The sequence below is a fragment of the Monodon monoceros genome, unplaced genomic scaffold (genome assembly GCF_005190385.1).
Source record: "Monodon monoceros isolate NGI ecotype Baffin Bay Population unplaced genomic scaffold, NGI_Narwhal_1 Super_Scaffold_21, whole genome shotgun sequence".
Taxonomy (NCBI): Eukaryota; Metazoa; Chordata; class Mammalia; order Artiodactyla; family Monodontidae; genus Monodon; species Monodon monoceros.
In genome coordinates this window covers 48,840,065-48,860,567 of record NW_021703778.1, presented here as the reverse complement: position 1 = coordinate 48,860,567, position 20,503 = coordinate 48,840,065, and the positions used below count along the sequence as shown (strand labels likewise).

At 44.0% G+C, this 20,503-nt stretch overlaps 1 protein-coding gene across 13 annotated transcripts in view; it reads left to right on the top strand.

The window, feature by feature from the left end:
• Positions 1 to 16,046, top strand: part of FAM169B (family with sequence similarity 169 member B) — a 98,010-nt gene extending 81,964 nt beyond the window's left edge. For 10 of the 13 annotated variants that reach the window (XM_029236672.1, XM_029236671.1, XM_029236662.1 and 7 more), the window contains 2 exons: positions 1,070 to 1,164; positions 2,406 to 3,330. In XM_029236672.1, the coding sequence (XP_029092505.1) occupies positions 1,070 to 1,164; positions 2,406 to 2,585 (275 nt within the window). In that variant the 3' untranslated portion in view covers positions 2,586 to 3,330. Of the gene's footprint in view, positions 1 to 1,069; positions 1,165 to 2,405; positions 3,331 to 14,577; positions 14,590 to 15,573 lie in introns of those variants that run through there. The other 3 variants (XM_029236663.1, XM_029236664.1, XM_029236670.1) reach the window with 3 other exon arrangements.
• The last annotated feature ends 4,457 nt before the right edge of the window (positions 16,047 to 20,503 follow it).

Below are 20,503 nucleotides of genomic sequence, written 5' to 3'. Positions count from 1 at the left end.
GAGTCCAAATTATCATTAATTAAAAAAAAAGTATTGCACCTTCATTGCTTAGGAATAAAGTACAAGGGAAAGTTTGATAGCTATTAACATACTTTCATCCATAACACATAAAACCAAAGTTTCACACATCAGGAAAGGAAGAAAATTGATAATGGATTATCTACTTTATTCTCTCATTCATTCATTCACTCACTCATTCAGTTGATTACTGTTAACAGAGCATTTCTCAGCACTGGGAAGTGTCCAGGTGATCCGGATACAGTAGTCAATGAGGCTGGCTGAGAAGTGTCTGAGCTCATTTATGAGCTTATGGTTTTTGTGAAGGAAAGTACATGGGCAGCTACTACTGTATTATATAAAATCTTACATATCAGAGAAGGCTAAAGAGGGCTGGTATTTTTAGATGCTCATGATTCAATTTTGCCAAACCAAATTTTGCTCATTTATAGAGTCTGGAAATAAACTTTAAACATTTACTTATATAGGTAACAAGTAATATTCTTTATTCGAAAAATGTGTTTCATTTGTATTTTCATGTGTTTCATTTGTATTTTCAGCTCAAATGGAAAAGTGCATATTTTTTTCCTAAAGGATCTGAACCCCTCACCACACCTCCACGTATGGATTTTGGGGTGTGGGGAGGTGCACAGTAGGATAAGAAAGTCACCCCCTTCCAAGTTGGTACTGATTTGGTAGGAGCGGGGAGAGAGGCTGAATTAACATGTGTGATTATGGTCTCTCTTGTGAGTAAGAATTCCAGTGAGCAAAGAGGGGGGCCAAGGAATAGAATGGGAGATCTGACTGCATTTAATGCCTGAATAGTTGGGAGAATAGATCAAAATTCCAGCTCAGAAATGCTTGAATAGAACCACTCTCCCAATACCTGGAAGGTTTTCCTGTCCTTGGAGGGCATGTAGCAGGTGTCAGGGTGAAGGTCAAAAGGATAGAACTGGGTGGTGGGGTTCCATGCTTTTGGAAGTGTCCCCATTATATTATTAATCTTTTGACTGTCCAGTCCCTTGGGAGTCACCCCATTTGCTCACCCCACTCTCTTGCTTGGGGAGGGCAGCTCACCCAGGAAATTCCAAGGAGGAAGTGACTGCTCTTGGGTGCACTTCTCAAGACAGTGGACCCGGAATATCCCATAATGGAGAAGACAACAAGGTACAGTGACAAATGTGTGTCATTCTAGGACTAGTCATTGTGTCATGCTCATGAAGTTTCCTAAACACCTCTGCTCTGGGCTCCTCTGGGGCAGTAGGCCCTTGATTTATGCTCAGAATCTCCGAGCTGCAGTGGGAGGAGAGGCCATTGCAATTAGACTTTTCACAGTCCTCTTCTCTAAGCTAGACAAGCTCTGACAAAGCCAAAACTAAACAGAGAACACATGGGAATGAGCCGTAATTTTGCATTGTTAAGGAAATACTGAAAAATCTGAATTTCAGATTCTGTGACGGACCAGTATCTTTCAAGCAGAACTAATGTGTGGACAAATTTATCTTTCTTTCCTTCCCCACCCCTCAAGCCCAGATGCTAGAAAATGGAATAGGGCATTAGGTTATGAGATAGTTCAGAGCAATGGTAGACAGAACCGCGGGTAAGGATGGTTCCTGAATATTCCTTGCTGGCCTGTTGTCGTCAGTAGTTTATAAGATTTTGGAGTGATACGATTCCATGAGTATTTTCCTGAGGCCAAGCCAGACACTTGTCCACACAAGGTGATTGTGCTGACATCCATTTGCTGGCATGGAAGGGCCTTTGCTCTGGAATCCCTAAAGAAACGATAATGACATTAAACTCCAAAACTTATGAATGCATTTTGTGGGGAATGCTGCTTATATTGGAAAACAGATGGTTCTGGGATAGAAGACTCAACATCAAAGGCATAAAACATCTCAGAAAGTGCTGGATTATCTTAGAAAAGCTGACTAGTGTCTGACATCAGTTCTAGCCATCTGGCAGAGGAGGGCCTTCCTGTTCCTTGGGTCACAGTGGAAAGATGGGCTGTCAGGCTACTGAACTGAGTGTGTGCTTTGCCTCTGTGCTAATCTCTGACTCTCCTTTTAAACGTTAAAGGCCGTTAGAGGAAGCAGGAGGTGTCCAGTGTGACCTGACGCCTGCGGGCATGTGTCTGGGGAAGTCTGCGCTTCCCCACTTTTATAGTAGTGCCTCCTTGCCTTGTTCTCTCTTGGATCTCCCCGGGCCAGGACTTCATGTCCCACCACTAAATATATGTTCCCATCAGGAAATCTGTGCTCAGAGCATCTTATGTACGGAACACGGTGTCCCCGTGGCCGGCCTGGTGTGTGAACCTGGCTCGCCTGCTCTGACTCTGAGCTCGCGGTGCAGGGCGCAGCCAGGCCAGTGTTAATTGGGATGCTCTGTTGATTCTTTTCTGGTTTCAGGAGAGGATCAGTGGAGAAGAACTGGAGAAGAATGATCGAGATTGCGCAGTGACAGAAGCAGCTGGGTGGCTTGCGAGAGCATGCTGGCCTGAGCAGGAGGGGAAGGAAGCCAAGAGGACGGCGGTGGATGCTGGGCTGCCCCCAGGGTCGTGGCGGAAGCACATGCGTCCCAGCTCCTAACCCCTAACTCGCAGAGGCTGAGCTGAGTCCACTGAGAGGCTTGCCTAGGCTCCAGGGGACGTGGGTTTGAGAGCTACCTGCCACTCCATGCTCCTGTCGCTGGGAGCTGGCCTCTGTCCTTGCTGTGCTGTCATTTGAGGAGCAAATGACCACACAGACCTTCCTACCTGAGGCTTGATGTGTGGGCTCAGGTGATGGGAAGCCTGAGAAGCCCCTCATTTAATCCGAAGGTGCTGTACAGGGGCAAGTAATCATTTTCCCACGCTCAGATTTCAGAAGCCCATTCGTTAAACCTAACATGGTTTCTCTTGCTCAGGATGAATTTGTAAAGACTGCACTGGAACCACATGACTACGCCTCTTTCTTCAGCACAAGGAAGCCCAGGGCTGCCCCGTCCACACTGCAGAAATCCCTCTGGGGTTTGCCCACGACAGCTCTGCTGTAACTGCGAGACCCCAGACACCAGAGGGGTTTCCAAGGAGACACGTTTCTTTCTGGAGAAGCTTCAGCCACGTCGGAAGCTCCCTGAGGTCAGGGCCAGGCTGCCTGGTGCACACCCAGGCCTCTGGCTCACGTCTGGCTGGTGCAGGAGGCGCTCAGAGTGGGCCCCAGGCGGGCACCAGGATCATAGCAGCACCTACTTCCCAAGGGAACTGCCGGAGGGGACTTCGGGCTGATGGCCCTTCTATAGTATTGGTGCCTTCAGCGGACAGGCTTGTGCTAATAAAGGTGACTGTAAAGGTGACATCCTGGCCTGCATGTGACAGCAGCCCCCCTTTCTACATACCTACACAGCCCTGCTCCGGCACGTGCCCAGCCGCTGTCAGGGTTCCTGCCCCCCCAGACCTCAGTGAGGACAGGCGAGGCTGGCCGTGGCCAGTGCTGATGCCTGTTCACAGGGCAAGGCACAGTCCAGGCAGCTTCACGAGGTCTCAGAGCCTGTCTCCTGAGATCGGGATGGGCTTTCTCTGCAGTCAGCATGGGCTCTCCCAGGGTCAGTAGGATTCTTTCCAAGGAAGGCTGGTCAGGTCTTCTTGGGGCGGGCAAGCCAAGTGCCGCCTTAACTTCTGGGGAATGCAAACCTGATTGTATCACCAAGGACACTCCACCCCCTCTGTGGCTCGACACTGTCTTTGCAGCACCCAGGGCCTGTCACAGAGGGCGCCGCTGACGCTGCACCTGCCTCTGGGCTCGCCCGCCCCATCTTCTGTTGCCTGGCTGCCTGGGCCTCTCCATCCTCAGACACACCAGGGTCTCACTTAGGGTCCGCTGGGGGTCTTTGCCTTCCCCTCCCTCACCACTCCCTCCTGCACGCGTGCGCGCGCACACACACACACACACACGCACACATACACATGTTAGTCAGGCTCATTCCTGCTTACACATCTGGTTTCAGCTCAGGTGTCCCCTCTTTCCCACATGGCCTCTAAGCACTGGTCACTCGCTGGGCCTCCCTGAGCCTCCACCAGGGTCAGCCTGGGGTGGCTGAGTGTCAGCTCTGACCTGGCCCTTGGTAACTGGTGGGGGGTGGATGGTAACATGTCACCTCAGGAGTGAGGGGTGACACCTTCCTTCTACTGTTCCTCTGCTGCTAGACCCTGGAGAGGTTGGTGGAAGGACAGTTTCAACCTTTTAGGGATTTAGTGAAGTCCATCCTGGAGGCTGGGGGTGGGAAGAAGACGACCAGTGCCGAGCGCTGGCAAGATACTTACTTGCTGCTTCCCTGAGTGGTTAAAGGGTACATGGGGTGGGACCTCTGTTACTTATTTACTCACCCATGTGTCCATCCATCCATCCATCCTCCCACCCATCCATTTCCCTGTCCCTCTCTTGCTCTCTCCCTCCATCTCTCCGCTCATCTTCCCACCCACGCATTTACCCATTTGTTCACATCCATCCATCCATCCATCTATCCATCCATCCATCCATCCATCCATCTATCCATCCTGCTGTACAACAGACATTCAGTGTGCTTGCTCAGGGCCAAGCCCTGTGCTGGGCACAGGGGACATACAGATAAGTGAAGCATGGTCCCTGGACTCAAGGAAACTGTTTTCTGGAAGGGTCCCTCCTGGAATCTTCCAATACGCTTGTCTCTCTTACATTCGTTAGAAAGAGGGGTGAGTCCAACTGAATAGAAAGTTTAGAGCTCCGTACGGAGATGTAAAGTCCCCCAGTGCATGTAGGCTCTCTGGGAAGGAGGCACAGTGGTCTCAAGTCTGTAGTGGAGGGGCTGCTCTGTGTGACGTCAGACGTAACCTTTCACACGTGGTGTAGATTGAGCTGTGAACATTTCACTGTTTGAGACAAATCACTGGTACTTTCTGTTTATGAGGAAATGAACTGATCAAAGTGGCTCAGGGGTTTGATGAAGTTACTATCAATAAGAGAATCCTCCCAAGGAAGAAAGACTGATGTGTTGATGTAATTCATTTAAAGATGTACGAACAGGGCTTTCCTGGTGGCGCAGTGGTTGAGAGTCCGCCTGCCGATGCAGGGGACACGGGTTCGTGCCCCAGTTCGGGAAGATCCCACACGCCGCGGAGCAGCTGGGTCCGTGAGCCATGGGTGCTAAGCCTGCGCGTCCGGAGCCTGTGCTCCACAACGGGAGAGGCCACAACAGTGAGAGGCCCGCGTACCACAAAAAAAAAAAAAAAAAAAAAAAGATGTACGAACAAACCACGTGGCCTTAGAGAGAAATGTGGAGCTCAGAGCAGCCGCTTCCTGGCAGCACACAGCCCTGTCGGTGTGGGGCTCTGTGCAGGGTTCCTTCCAGGTGGCAGGGGTGCATGAGGACTGTCAGAGAGGCTGTGTGCGTGGTGTGTTTTATTTTTATTTTTTTAAAATTTTTTTATTGGAGTATAATTGCTTTACAATGTTGTTTTAGTTTCTGCTATACAATGAAGTGAATCAGCTATATGTATACCTATGTCCTCTCCTTCTTGGACCTTGGATCTCCCCTCCCTCCCCCATCCCACCCATCTAGGTTGTCACAGAGCACCAAGCTGAGCTTCCTGTGCTTTAGAGCATGTTCTCGCTAGCTATCAGTTTTACACATGGTAGTGTATATATGTCAATCCTAATCTCCCAGTTTGTCCCACCCTCCCCTTCCCACCCTGTGTCCACACGTCCATTCTCTATGTCTGTGTCTCATTTCTACCCTGCAAATAGGTTCATCTGTACTGTTTTTCTAGATTCCACATATATGCGTTAATATACAATATTTGTTTTTCTGTTTCTGGCTTACTTTGCTCTGTATGACAGACTCTAGGTCCATCACATCTCTACAAATGACCCACTTTCGTTCCTTTTTATGGCTAAGTAATATTCCATTGTATATATGTACCACATCTTCTTTATCCATTCATATGTTGATGGACACTTAGGTTGTTTCCATGTCCTGATTGTAAATAGTGCTACAATGAACATTGGGGTACATATGTCCTTTTGAAGTTTGAATTATGGTTTTCTCAGGGCATATGCCCAGTAGTGGGATTGCTGGGTCGTATGGTAGTTCTATTTGTAGTTTTTTAAGGAACCTCCATACTGTTCTCCATAGTGGCTGTATCAATTTACATTCCCACCAACAATGCAAGAGGGTTCCCTTTTCTCCACACCCTCTCTAGCATTTACTGTTTGTAGTTTTTTTTTTTTTTTTTGCGGTACGCAGGCCTCTCACTGTTGTGGCCTCTCCCGTTGTGGAGCACAGGCTCCGGATGCGCAGGCTCAGCGGCCATGGCTCACGGACCCAGCTGCTCCGCGGCATGTGGGATCTCCCCAGACCGGCGCACATACCCGTGTCCCCTGCATCGGCAGGCGGACTCTCAACCACTGCGCCACCAGGGAAGCCCTGTAGATTTTTTGATGATTGCCATTCTGACTGGTGTGAGGTGATATTGTAGTTCTGATTTGCATTTCTTTAATAATTAGTGATGTTGAGCATCTTTTCATGTGCCTCTTGGCCATCTGTATGTCTTGTTTGGTGACATGTCTATTTAGGTCTCCTGCCCATCTTTTAATTGGGTTGTTTGATTTTTTGATATCGAGCTCCATGAACTGTTTGTGTATTTTGGAGATTAATCCTTTGTCAGTTGCTTCATTTGCAAATATTTTCTCCTATTCTGAGGATTGTCTTTTTGTCTTGTTTATGGTTTCCTTTGCTGTGCAAAAGCTTTTAAGTTTAATTAGGTCCCATTTGTTTATTTTTGTCTTTATTTCCATTACTCTAGGATGTGGGTCAAAAAGATCTTGCTGTGGTTTATGTCAAAGAGTGTTTTTCCTATGTTTTCCTCTAAGAGTTTTATAGTGTCCAGTCTTACATTTAGGTCTTTAATCCATTTTGAGTTTATTTTTGTGTACAGTGTTAGGTAGTGCTCTAATTTTATTCTTTTATATATAGCTGTCCAGTTTTCCCAGCACCACTTATTGAAGAGGCTGTCTTTTCTCCATTGTATGTTCTTGCCTCCTTTGTCATAAATTAGATGACCATATGTGCGTGGGTTTATCTCTGGGCTTTCTGTCCTGTACCATTGATCTATATTTCTGTTTTTGTGCCAGTACCATACAGTCTTGATTACTGTAGCTTTGTAGTATAGTTTGAAGTCAGGGAGCATGACTCCTCCAGCTCTGTGTTTCTTTCTCAAGATTGCTTTGGCTATTTGGGGTCTTTTGTATTTCCATACAAATTGTAAAATTTTTTGTTCTAATTCTATGAAGAATTCCATCCGTAATTTGATAGGGATTGCATTGAATCTGTAGATTGCTTTGGGTAGTATTTTCATTTTCACAATATTGATATTTTCAATCCAAGAACATGGTTTATTTCTCCATCTGTTTATGTCATCTTTGATTTCTTTCATCAGTGTTTTATAGTTTTCTGAGTACAGATCTTTTGCCTCCTTAGGTGGGTTTATTCCTAAGTATTTTATTCTTTTTGTTGTGATGGTAAATGGGATTATTTCCTTAATTTCTCTTCCTGATTTTTCGTTGTTAATGTATAGGAATGCAAGAGATTTCTGTGCATTAATTTTGTATCCTGCAAACTTACCAAATTCATTGATTAGTTCTAGTAGTTTTCTGGTGGCATCCTTAGGATTTTCTATGTATAGTATCATGTCATCTGCAAACAGTGACAGTTTTACTATTTCTTTTCCAATTTGGATTCCTGTTATTTCTTTTTCTTCTCTGATTGCTGTGCCTAAAACTTCCAAAACTATGTTGAATAATAGTGGTGAGGGTGGACATCCTTGTCTTCTTCCTGATCTTAGTGGAAATGCTTTCAGTTTTTCAACATTGAGAATGATGTTTGCTGTGGGTTTGTCATACATATAAGACCTTTATTATGTTGAGGTAGGTTCCCTCTATGCCCATTTTCTGGAGAGTTTTTATCATGAATCGGTTTTGAATTTTGCCAAAAGCTTTTTCTGCATCTATTGAGATGATCATATGTTTTTTATTCCTTAATTTGTTTATATGGTGTGTCACATTGATTGATTTGCATATATGGAAGAATCCTTGCGTTCCTGGGATAAATCCCACTTGATCATGGTGTATGATCCTTTTAATGTGTTGTTGGATTCTGTTTGCTAGTATTTTGTTGAGGATTTTTGTGTCTATGTTCATCAGTGATATTGGTCTGGAATATTCTTTTTTTGTGATATCATTATCTGGTTTTGGTATCAGGCTGATGGTGGCCTTGAAGAACTAATTTGGGAGTGTTCCTCCCTCTGCAATTTTTTGGAGAAGTTTGAGAAGGACAGATGTTAGCTCTCCTCTAAATGTTGGATAGAATTCACCTGTGAAGCCATCTGGTCCTGGACTTTTGTTTGTTGGAAGATTTTTAAATTACAGTTTCAATTTCATTACTTGTGATAGGTCTGTTTATATTTTCTAATTCTTCCTGGTTCAGTCTTGAGAGATTGTACCTTTTCAAGAATTTGTCCATTTCTTCCAGGTTGTCCATTTTATTGGCATACTGTTGTCTGTAGTAATCATTTATAATCCTTTGTATTTCTGCGGTGTCAGTTGTGATTTCTCCTTTTTCTTTTCTAATTTTATTGATTTGTGTCCTCTCCCTTTTTTTCTTGATGAGTCTGGCTAAATGTTTATCAATTTTGTTCATCTTCTCAAGGAACCAACTTTTAGTTTTGTTGATCTTTGCTATTGTTTTCTTGTTTTCTATTTCATTTATTTCTGCTCTGATCTTTATGATTTCTTTCCTTCTACTGACTTTGGGTTTTCTTTGTTCTTCTTTCTCTAGTTGCTTTAGGTGTAAGATTTGATTGTTTATTTGAGATTTTTCTTGTTCTTGAGGTGAGATTGAATTGCTATAAAATTCCCTCTTAGAACTGCTTTTGTTGCATCCCATAGGTTTTGGGCTGTCATTTGTTTCTATGTATTTTTTAATTTCCTCTTTGATTTCTTCAGTGATCTCTTGATTATTTAGTAGCGCACTGTTTAGCTTCCATGTATTTGTGTTTTTTACAGTTTTTTTTTCCTGTAATTGATTTCTAATCTTACAGTGTTGTGGTCAGAAAAGATGCTTGATACAATTTCAATTTTCTTAAATTTTCTGAGGCTTGATTTGTGACCCAAGATGTGATCTATCCTGGAGAATGTTCCGTGTGCACTTGAGAAGAAAGTGTATTCTGCCACTTTTGGGTGGAATGTCCTATAAATTCAATTAAATCTATCTGATCTGTTGTGTCATTTAAAGCTTATTTATTTTCTGTTTGGATGATCTGTCCATTCGTGTAATTGGGGTGTTAAAGTCCCTTACTATTGTGTTACTGTTGATTTCCCCTTTTATGGTTGTTAGCATTTGCCTTATGTATTAAGCTGCTCCTATGTTGGGCACATAAATATTTATAATTGTTATATCTTCTTCTTGGATTGATCCCTGATTATTATGTAGTGTCCTTCCTTATCTCTTGTAACAGTCTTTCTTTTAAATAAAGTCTATTTTATCTGATACGAGTATTGCTACTCCAGCTTTCTTTTGATTTCCATTTGCATGGAATATCTTTTTCCATCCCCTCACTTTCAAGTCTTTATGTGTCCCTATGTCTGAAGTGGGTTTCTTGTAGACAGCATATGTATGGGTCTTGTTTTTGTATCCATTCAGCCTGTCCGTGTCATTTTGTTGGAGCATTTAATCCATTTACATTCAAGGTGATTATCAATATGTTCCTATTACCATTTTCTCAATTGTTTTGGGTTTGTATTTGTGGGTCTTTTCCTTCTCTTGTGTTTCCCGCTTAGAGAAGTTCCTTTAGCATTTGTTGTAAAGCTGGTTTGGTGGTGCTGAATTCTCTTAGCTTTTGCTTGTCTGTAAAGCTTTTGCTTTTATGTCAAATATGAATGAGATCCTTGCTGGGTAGAGTAATCTTGGTTGTAGGTTTTTCTTTTTCATCACTTTAAGTATATCCTGCCGTTCCCTTCTGGCCTGCAGAGTTTCTGCTGAAAAATCAGCTGATAACCTTATGGGAATTCCCTTGTATGTTATTTTTTGCTTTTCCTTTGCTGCTTTTAATGTTTTTTCTTTGAATATAATGTTAGTTTGATTAATATGTGTCTTGGTGTGTTTATCCTAGGGCTTATCCTGCCTGGGACTCTCTGTGCTTCCTGGACTTTGGTGGCTGTTTCCTTTCCCACGTTAGGGAAGTTTTCTACTATAATCTCTTTGAATATTTTCTCAGACACTTTTTTTTCTATTCTTCTTCTGGACCCCTATAATTCGAATGTTGGTGCGTTTAGTGTTGTCCCAGTGGTTTCTGTGATTGTCTTCAATTCTTTTCACTCTTTTTTCTTTATTCTGCTCCTTGGCAGTTATTTCCACCATTCTGTCTTCCAGCTCACTTATTCGTTCTTTTGACTCAGTTATTCTGTTATTGATTCCTTCTAGTGTATTTTTCATTTCAGTTATTGTGTTGTTCATCTCTGTTTGTTCTTTAGTTCTTCTAGATCTTTGTTAAACATTTCTTGTATTTTCTCAATCTGTGCCTCCATTCTATTTCTGACATTCTGGATCATCTTTACTATCATTACTCTGTATTGTTTTTCAGGTAGGTTGCCTATTTCCTCTTCTATTATTTGGTCTTGTAGGTTTTTACCTTGCTTCTTCATCTGTAACATATTTTTTTGTCATCTCATTTTTTTTTGTTTTTTTTGTTGGGTGGGATTGTGTTCCTATCTTACTGGTTGTTTGGCCTGAGGCTTCCAGCACTGGAGTTTGTAGGCTGTTGGGTAGAGCTGGGTCTTGGTGCCGAGATGAGGACCTCCAGGAGACCTCACTGTGATGAATATTCCATGGGGTCTGTGGTTCTCTTTTAGTCCAGTGGTTTGGTTCGGACTCAGAGCTCCCACTGCTGGAGCTCAGGCCCGACCCCCGTCTTGTGAACCAAGATCCTGCAAGCCGCATAAGGCGGCCAAAAAAAAAAAAAAAAAAAAAAACAAAGCAGAACAATAACAGAGTAAAAAATAAAATAAGATTAGAAGACTAACAGTTATGTTAGAAAAAATAAATATAGATGAAACAACAACCAGAAGGTAAAACAGAACCACAATAGCAAAAAAGAGGAAAACAAAAAAAAGCTGGAAAAGGCCTTGGCTGTGGGGGGCAGGGCTTTGGCAGTGGGCGAGGTCTAAGCTTAGGACCCACATGCAGGAAAAGGCCCTGGGGGTGGGGGTGAGGGGTGGGGCTTAGGCTCAGCACAGCCAGTGGGGCCCACAAGTGCCTCTGGCCTCAGAGGGCTGAGGATCAGGTCCCGGACCCCAGCTGGCTCCCTAGGCCTGAGTGGCCAGGGGAAATGCTAGGCGCATTCCCCCCTGATCCTCCAATCCCAGAAGGCTCCTCTCCATCTGCCTCTCCTCTTCTTCCTCCCCACCCCCCATGCCCCTAGGACCAATGGGGCTGGAGGGGGCCCTGGAAGGCAGAGGACCCGGCCTGGGACCCCAGCAAGCTTCCCGGGGCCTGAGTGGGCAGGGGAAACTAGTTGCATCTCCCTTGATCCTCTGATCCTGGAGGGGCCCTCCCCGGTCACCGCTTCTCTTCTCCCTGCACACCTCCACAACCCTAGGACCCACACGGCTGTAGGGTGCCTTGGAGGGCGGAGGACCTGGCCTGGGAGCCCAGCAGGCTTCCCAGGGCCTGAGTGGGTGGGGGAAACACCAGCTGCACTTTCCCTGATCCTCTGGTCCTGGTGGGTACCCCCACCTCATCTGCCTCTCCTCCTCTTCCCCCTCCTCTGTCCCTCCTATGCCCCTAGGACCCATGCTGCCAGAGGGGGTCTCGGAGGGTGGAGGACCAGGCCCGGGGCCCCTGCAGGCTTCTCGGGGCCCGAGTGGGCAGGAGAAACGCTAGCCACACTCCCCCCTGATCCTCTGAGCCTCCGAGGGTCCCTCCAGGTGTGGTAACCCCTCCCTTCTCCCAGCCACCCCTCAGGGGTGCCGGTCCTGTCTGATCTCCACTTCTCCTCCCCCCTCACTCCCCCCACATCCTACCTGGTCACTCGGGGGTTCCTCCTTTTTCCTTGGGCATCGGAGTCCCCACCTGGTAGATGCCTTAGTTGTGGGGAGACGTGAACTCTGTGTCCTCCCCCTCCGCCATCTTGACTCTGCTTTTCTGGTGTGTTGTTTTATTAAATCACCGTTTTAAAATTTATTATTCTGTTCCTCCATGTTCTTGCCTGTTATTATATAACAGCTCTGTTGAGATATAATTTACAATCCATCAAGTTTATTTTAAAGTATATACTGTTGTGGTTTCTAGTATGTTTACAGAGTTGTGCAACCACTACCACAGTCAGTACCTCAAAAAGAAACCCTGTACCCATTAGCAGTCTCTCCCTTTCCACCTACCACCCAGCCCTAGGCAACCACAAATTCTAGTTTCTCTCTCTAGAGTTGCCTGTTGTGGACATGTCATACAAGTGGGATCATACAATGTATGGTCATTTGCACCTTTTTCTTTTTTTCATTTAGTATAATGTTTTTAAGTTTCATCCATGTTGTAGCATGTATCAGAATAACTGAAGAATATTCCACTGTATGGATATACCACTTTTTAAAAATCCATTTCTTCACTGATGGACTTTTGGGTTGATGTCAGTTTTTCACAACCATCAATAATACTGCTATGAACATTGTGTTTTTATGTGGACATATGTCTTCAATTCTCTTGGGTCTATACCCAAGTGTGGAATTTCAGGTCATATGGTAACTATTTTTAACATTTTGAGGAGCTGCCAAATTATTTTTCAAAGTGATACACCATTTTACATTTCCTCCAGCAATAGGGGAGTGTTCCAGTTTCTCCCCATCCCAGCCAGCACTCTTTGTTTTTTATCTTTGTGATTATGGCCCCATCCTAATGCCTGAGAACTAGTATCTTGTAATGATTTTCACGTGCATTTCCTTGATGACTAGTGACGTGGAGCAACTTTCCATGTGCTTGTCAGCCCTTTTTATGTCTTCTTTGGAGGAACATTTATTCAGTTCCTTTGCCCATTTCTTAATTGGATGGTCTTTTTATTTTTGAGTTGTAATAGTTCTTTATATATTCTGGATACAAGTCTCTTATCACATACATCATTTGCAAATATTGATATTTTCTCCCATTCCATGGGTTGTCTTTTCACTTTCTTGGTGATGTAATTTGAAGTGCAGCATTTTGATGAAGTCCAGTTTATCTGCTTTTCCTTTGGTGGCTTTCTGTGTTGCAGTAGTAATAGTTGTGTTTTATAAATGCATGTCCTTTTATTCCCATCTAAAGGTAGTTAATGGTGAGGAAGTTATTTGACTCTACAATGAATATATATAGAAAAATTCACAGGGAAGTCATTACTTGCAAGAAAGCTATGCCCAGATCCTGGGCCCATGCCCTGTGGGCTACTCTACCCCAAACTTAGCATAAGATCCAGAAATCCCACTCTTGGGTATATATGCAAGAGAACTGAAGGCATATGTCCACATAAAAACTTGTACACGTATGTTCATAGCAGCATTGTTGATAATAACCAAAAACTGAAATCAACTAAAAAATCCATCAATTGGCAGTGGGTATGATAGACAAAATGTAGTATATCCATACAATGGAATATTCTTCAGCTATAAAAAGGAATGAAGTGCTAATACATGCTACAACATGGATGAACCTTAAAATCCTGCTCAGTAAAGAAAACCAGATGCAAGGTGGGCAGAGGACGTTGGGGACCCAGGGTCATGCAGAAGCTTGCCTTAGGGGTTCACTGTCTGGCAGCGGTGGTGACACTCATTGCTATGCACTGGACCTCAGACAGATTTTCCCTCAGAGTTTTAGGCTGCCTCAGCATCGGGTATTTTTGAGAAGATTCAGACCTGGATGGGAACCTTAGAACTTGATTTTCCTCGTAATCGATATCTTGAGCCCTCCTTCTGGCTGGTGGCAGAAAACGGTGATCTTAGATTTGCAGAGAGCGTGGGCAGTTTTCCCAGGGAGATACCCACGGCGGCCACACGATGGCAGCCTTGCACAAACCAAAGCCCGCTCAGCCCAGGCGGCAGGCAGCCCTTGGTGTGTGTCTCCAGGTAGTGGACCCAGCCTGCCTCCTGTAGAATCCGCGGACGCCTAGCCTGGGTGGGCATATTTAAGCGCAGCTGGAAACTCGGTGCTTTACAAGGGAAAGAAACAGCCGTGCAGACTGCTCATGCCTGCCTCTGTTGATCTGTTTCAGTATGGAACTAGCTCTCCCCCGCACACACCCCGCTCCGCCTCTCTGGCATTTCAGTGTGCAACAAGACGGATAATAAGTTAGACCTATTCTTGAGAGAGCTCAAATCTCTATTCCTTCCTTTCTTTTAAGGAAAAAATGTTTATCTTTCATTGTGAGTCCAGGAGTGCAGACAGATTTCAAAGTTTCCTAATTTCTTCACTCTCCCGGTAGGCTTGCCAGCAAAAAAATAGGACCTGGAGCTGCCAACCCACTAAAATTCACCCTACCTCCCTCCACCACAGGTTGAAAGAGGAGGCTGTGATGCTCGCCTGCTCCCCGGGTAGCTCACAGGGTGAGCGTTTATGCGATGCTGCGGTTACAGGGAGAGAATGAAAAATGTTGGGTGGGGCTTCCCTGGTAGCGCAATGGTTGAGAGTCCGCCTGCTGATGCAGGGGACATGGGTTCGTGCCCCGGTCCAGGAAGATCCCACGTGCCACGGAGCGGCTGGGCCCGTGAGCCATGGCCGTTGAGCGTGCGCGTCCGGAGCCTGTGCTGCGCAACGGGAGAGGCCACAACAGTGAGAGGCCCACATACCGCAAAAAAAAGAAAAAAAAAAACGTTGGGTGAACACTGAACCATCTGTGGAGGCCTGGTGTGCTCCCGGCAAAGGGAATTGTTCCCTCTCGGTTTCCATGCACCCACATGTGGGATTCACACTGTTCCCATCAGCACTGGGGTGCAGAGAAACAGGGAGATCATTCCATTAAGCTCTCTTTAAAAAAAAAAACAGCTTACTGAGATATAATTGATATACAGTAGACTGCACATACTTACTGTATATAATTTGGTGGGTTTGGACATACGCACACACCCGTGAAGCCGTCACCACCATATCAAGGTGATGGACATGTCCATCACCTCCAAACATTTCCTGTGTCCCTTTTTTTGGGGGGTAAGAAGATTTAACAGGAGAGCTGCCCCCTTCATCAATTTTTAAGTGCATAATACACTAGTCATGACTGCAGACGCTGCTGCACGTTAGCTCTCTGGAATGTGTTCATCTTATGTAACTGAAACTTTATGTCAATTGAACAACAGCTCCTGCATCCCCCACTCCCCTGGCCCCTGGTAACCACCATTCAATTTTCTACTTCTATGAGTTTGACTATTTTAGGTACCTCATGTAAGTGGAATCATGCAGTATTTTTCATTCTGTGTCCAGCTTATTTCACTCAGCGTAATGTTCTCCAGTTTCATCCGTGTTGTCACCAATGGCAGGATTTCCTTCTTTTTCAAGGCTGAAGAATATTCCATTGCATGGAGAGACCTGCAAGATGGCGGAAGAGTAAGACGTGGAGATCCCCTTCCTCCCCACAAATACCTCAGAAATACATCGATATGTGGAACAACTCCTACAGAACACCTACTGAACGCTGGCAGAAGACCTCAGACTTCCCAAAAGGCAAGAAACTCCCCACGTACCTGGGTAGGGCAAAAGAAAAAAAAGAAAAAACAGAGATAAAAGCATAAGAACGAGACCTGCACCAGCGGGAGGGAGTTGTGAAGGAGGAAAGGTTTCCACACACTAGGAAGCCCCTTCGCCTTCGGAGATGGTCGGGAGGATGGTGGGGTGGAGGGAAGCTTCGGAGCCATGGAGGAGAGCACAGCAACAGGGGTGCGGAGGGCAAAGCAGAGATTCCTGCACAGAGGATCGGTGCTGACCGGCACTCACCAGCCTGAGAGGCTTGTCGGCTCACCTGCGGGGACGGGTGGGGGCTGGAGCTGAGGCTCGGGCTTCGGAGGTCAGATCCCAGGGAGAGGACTGGGGATGGCTGCGTGAACACAGCCCGAAGCGGGCTAGTGTGCCACAGCTAGCTGGGAGGGAGTCCAGGAAAAAGTCTGGAGCTGCCTAAGAGGCAAGAGACCAATGTTTCAGGGTGCGCCAGGAGAGGGGATTCAGAGCACGGCCTAAATGAGCTCCAGAGATGGGCGCGAGCTGCGGCTATCAGTGTGGACAACAGACATGGGAATGAAATGCTAAGGCTGCTGCTGCAGCCACCAAGAAGCCTGTGTGCAAGCACAGGTCACTGTCCACACCTCCCCTCCCAGGAGCCTGTTCAGCCCACCACTGCAAGGGTCCCGTGATCCAGGGACAACTTCCCCAGGAGAACACATGTCACACCTCAGGCTATTGCAATGTCACGCCAGCCTCTGCCACCACAGGCTCGTCCTGCACACCGTACCCCTCCCTACCCCCAGCATGAGTGAGCCAGAGCCCCCGAATCAGCTGCTCCTTTAACCCCCGTCCTGTCTGGGTGGGAACAGATGCCCTCAGGCAACCTATACGCAGAGGTGGGGCCAATCCAAAGCTGTACCCTGGGAGCTGTGCAAACAAAGAAGAGAAAGGGAAATTTCTCCCAGCAGCCTCAGGAGCAGCGGATTAAATCTCCACAATCAACTTGACGTACCTTGAATCTGTGGAATACCTGAATAGACAACGAATCATCCCAAAATTGAGGCGGTGGACTTTGGGAGCAATGATATATACATATTTTTTCCTTTTTCTCTTTTTGTAAGTGTGTATATGTATGTTTCTTTGTGTGATTTTGTCTGTATAGCTTTGCTTTTACCAGTTGTCCTAGGGTTCTGTCTGTCTTTTTTTTTTTTAGTATAGTTTTTAGCGCTTGTTATCATTGGTGGATTTGTTTTTGGTTTGGCTGCTCACTTCTTCCTGTCTTTTTCTTTTTTTATTACTTTTTAATTTTTAATAATAATTTTTTATTTTAATAAATTTATTTCCTTTTTTTCTTTCTTTCTTTCTCTTTTTCTCCCTTTTCTTCTGAGCCATGTGGCTGACAGGGTCTTGGTCCTCCGGCCAGATGTCAGGCCTGTGCTTCTGAGGTGGGAGAGCTGAGTTCAGGACATTGGCCCACCAGAGACCTCTTGGCTCCACATAATATCAAACGGCGAAAGCTCTCCCTTAGATCTCCATCTCAATGCTGAGACCCAGCTCCACTCAACAACCAGCAAGCTACAGCTCTGGACACCCTATGCCAAACAATTAGCAAGACAGGAACACAACCCCACCCATTAGCAGGGAGGCTACCTAAAATCATAATAAGGTCACAGACACCCCAAAACATACCACCAGCCGCGGTCCTGCCCACCAGAAAGACAATATCCAGCCTCATCCACCAGAACACAGGCACCAGTCCCCTCCACCAGGAAGCCTAAACAACCCACTGAACCAACCTTAGTCACTGGGGGCAGACACCGAAAACAACAGGAACTATGAACCAGCAGCCTGCAAAAAGGAGAACCCAAACACAGCAAGTTAAGTAAAATGAGAAGACAGAGAAACACACAGCAGATGAAGGAGCAAGGTAAAAACCCACCAGACCAAACAAATGAAGAGGAATTAGGCAGTCTACCTGAAAAAGAATTCAGAATAATGATAGTAAAGATGATGCCAAATTTTGGAACTAGAATGGAGAAAATACAAGAAACGTTTAAAAAGGACCTAGAAGAACTAAAGAGCAAACAAATAAAGATGAACAACACAATAAATGAAATTAAAAATTCTCTAGAAGGAATCAATAGCAGAATAACTGAGGCAGAAGGACGGAGAAGTGACCTGGAAGATAAAATAGTGGAAATGACTAACACAGAGCAGATTAAGAAAAAACAATGAAAAGAATTGAGGACAGTCTCAGAGACCTCTGGGACAACATTAAACATACCAATATTCAAATGATAGGGGTCCCAGAAGAAGAAGAGAAAAAGAAAGGGACTGAGGAAATATTTTAGGACATTATAATTGAAAACTTCCCTAATAGGGGAAAGGAAATAGTCAAGTCCAGGAAGCACAGAGAGTCCCATACAGGATAAATCCAAAGAGAAACATGACAAGACACATATTAATCAAACTATCAAAAATTAAATACAAAGAAAAAATATTAAAAGCAGCAAGGGAAAAACAACAAATAACACACAAGGGAATCCCCATAAGGTTAACAGCTGATCTCTCAGCAGAAACTCTGCAAGCCAGAAGGGAGTGTCAAGACATATTTAAAGTGATGAAAGGGAAAAACCTACAACAAAGATTACTCCACCCAGGAAGGATCTCATTCAGATTTGACAGAGAAATCAAAAGCTTTACAGACAAGCAAAAGCTAAGAGAATTCAGCACCACCAAACCAGCTCTACAACAAATGCTAAACGAACTTCTCTAGGCAGGAAACACAAGAGAAGGAAAAGACCTACAATAACAAACCCCAAACAATTGAGAAAATGGTAATAGGAACATATATATTGATAATTACCTTAAATGTAAATGGATTAAATGCTCCAACCAAAAGACATAGACTGGCTGAATGGATACAGAAACAAGACCCATATATTTGCTGTCTACAAGAGACCCATTTCAGACCTAGGGACACATACAGACTGAAAGTGAGGGGATGGAAAAAGATATTCCATGCAAATGGAAATCAAAAGAAAGCTGGAGTAGCAATTCTCATATCAGACAAAATAGACTTTAAAATAACGACTATTACAAGAGACAAAGAAGGGCACTACCTAATGATCAAGGGATCAATCCAAGAAGAAGATATAATGATTGTAAATATATATGCACCCAACATAGGAGCACCTCAATACATAAGACAAATGCTAACAGCCATAAAAGGGGAAATCGACAGTAACACAATAATAGTAGGGGACTTTAACACCCCACTTTCACCAATGGACAGATCATCCAAAATGAAAATAAATAAGGAAACACAAGCTTTAAATTACACAATAGACCAGATATATTTAATTGATATTTATAGGACTTTCCATCCAAAAACAACAGAATACAATTTCTTCTCAAGTGCTCATGGAACATTCTCCAGGATAGATCATATCTTGGGTCACAAATCAAGTCTTGGTAAATTTAAGAAAACTGAAATCACATCAAGTGTCTTTTCTGACTACAACACTATGAGACTAGATATCAATTACAGGAAAAAATCTGTAAAAAATAAAAACACATGGAGGCTAAACAATACACTACATAATAACCATGAGATGACTGAAGAAATCAAAGATGAAATAAAAAAAATACCTAGAAACAAATGACAATGAAAACATGACGACCCAAAACATATGGGATGCAGCAAAAGCAGTTCTAAGAGGGAAGTTTATAGCAATACAATCCTACCTCAAGAAACAGAAAACATCTCAAATAAACAACCTAACCTTACACTTAAAGCCATTAGAGAAAGAAGAACAAAAAACCCCCAAAGTTAGCAGAAGGAAAGAAATCATAAAGATCAGATCAGAAATAAATGAAAAAGAAATGAAAGAAACAATAGCAAAGATCAATAAAACTAAAAGCTGGTTCTTTGAGAAGACAAACAAAATTGATAAACCATTAGCCAGACTCATCAAGAAAAAAAGGGAGAAGACTCAAATCAATAGAATTAGAAATGAAAAAGGAAAGGTAACAACTGACACTGGAGAAATACTAAGGATCATGAGAGATTACTACAAGCAACTGTATGCCAATAAAATGGACAACCTGGAAGTAATGGACAAATTCTTAGAAAAGTGAAACCTTCTGACACAGAACCAGGAAGAAATAGAAAATATAAACAGACCAATCACAAGCATTGAAATTGAGACTGTGATTAAAAATCTTCCAACAAACAAAAACCCAGGACCAGATGGCTTCAAAGGCGAATTCTATCAAATATTTAGAGAAGAGCTAACACCTATCCTTTTCAAACTCTTCCAAAATATAGCAGAGGGAGGAACGCTTCCAAACTCATTCTATGAGACCACCATCACCCTGATACCAAAAGCAGACAAGGATGTCACAAAGAGAGAAAACTACAGGCAATATCACTGAAAACATAGATGCAAGAATCCTCAACAGAATACTAGCAAACAGAATCCAACAGCACATTAAAAGGATCATACACCATGATCACGTGGGGTTTATCCCAGGAATGCATGGATTGTTCAATATACACAAATCAATCAATGTGATACACCATACTAACAAATTGAAGGATAAAAACCGTATGATTATCTCAATAGATGTGGAAAAAGCTTTTGACAAAATTCAACACCCATTTATGGTAAAAACCCTCCAGAAAGTAGGCATAGAGGGAACTTACCTCAACATAATAATGGCAATATACGACAAACCCACAGCCAACATCGTTCTCAATGGTGAAAAA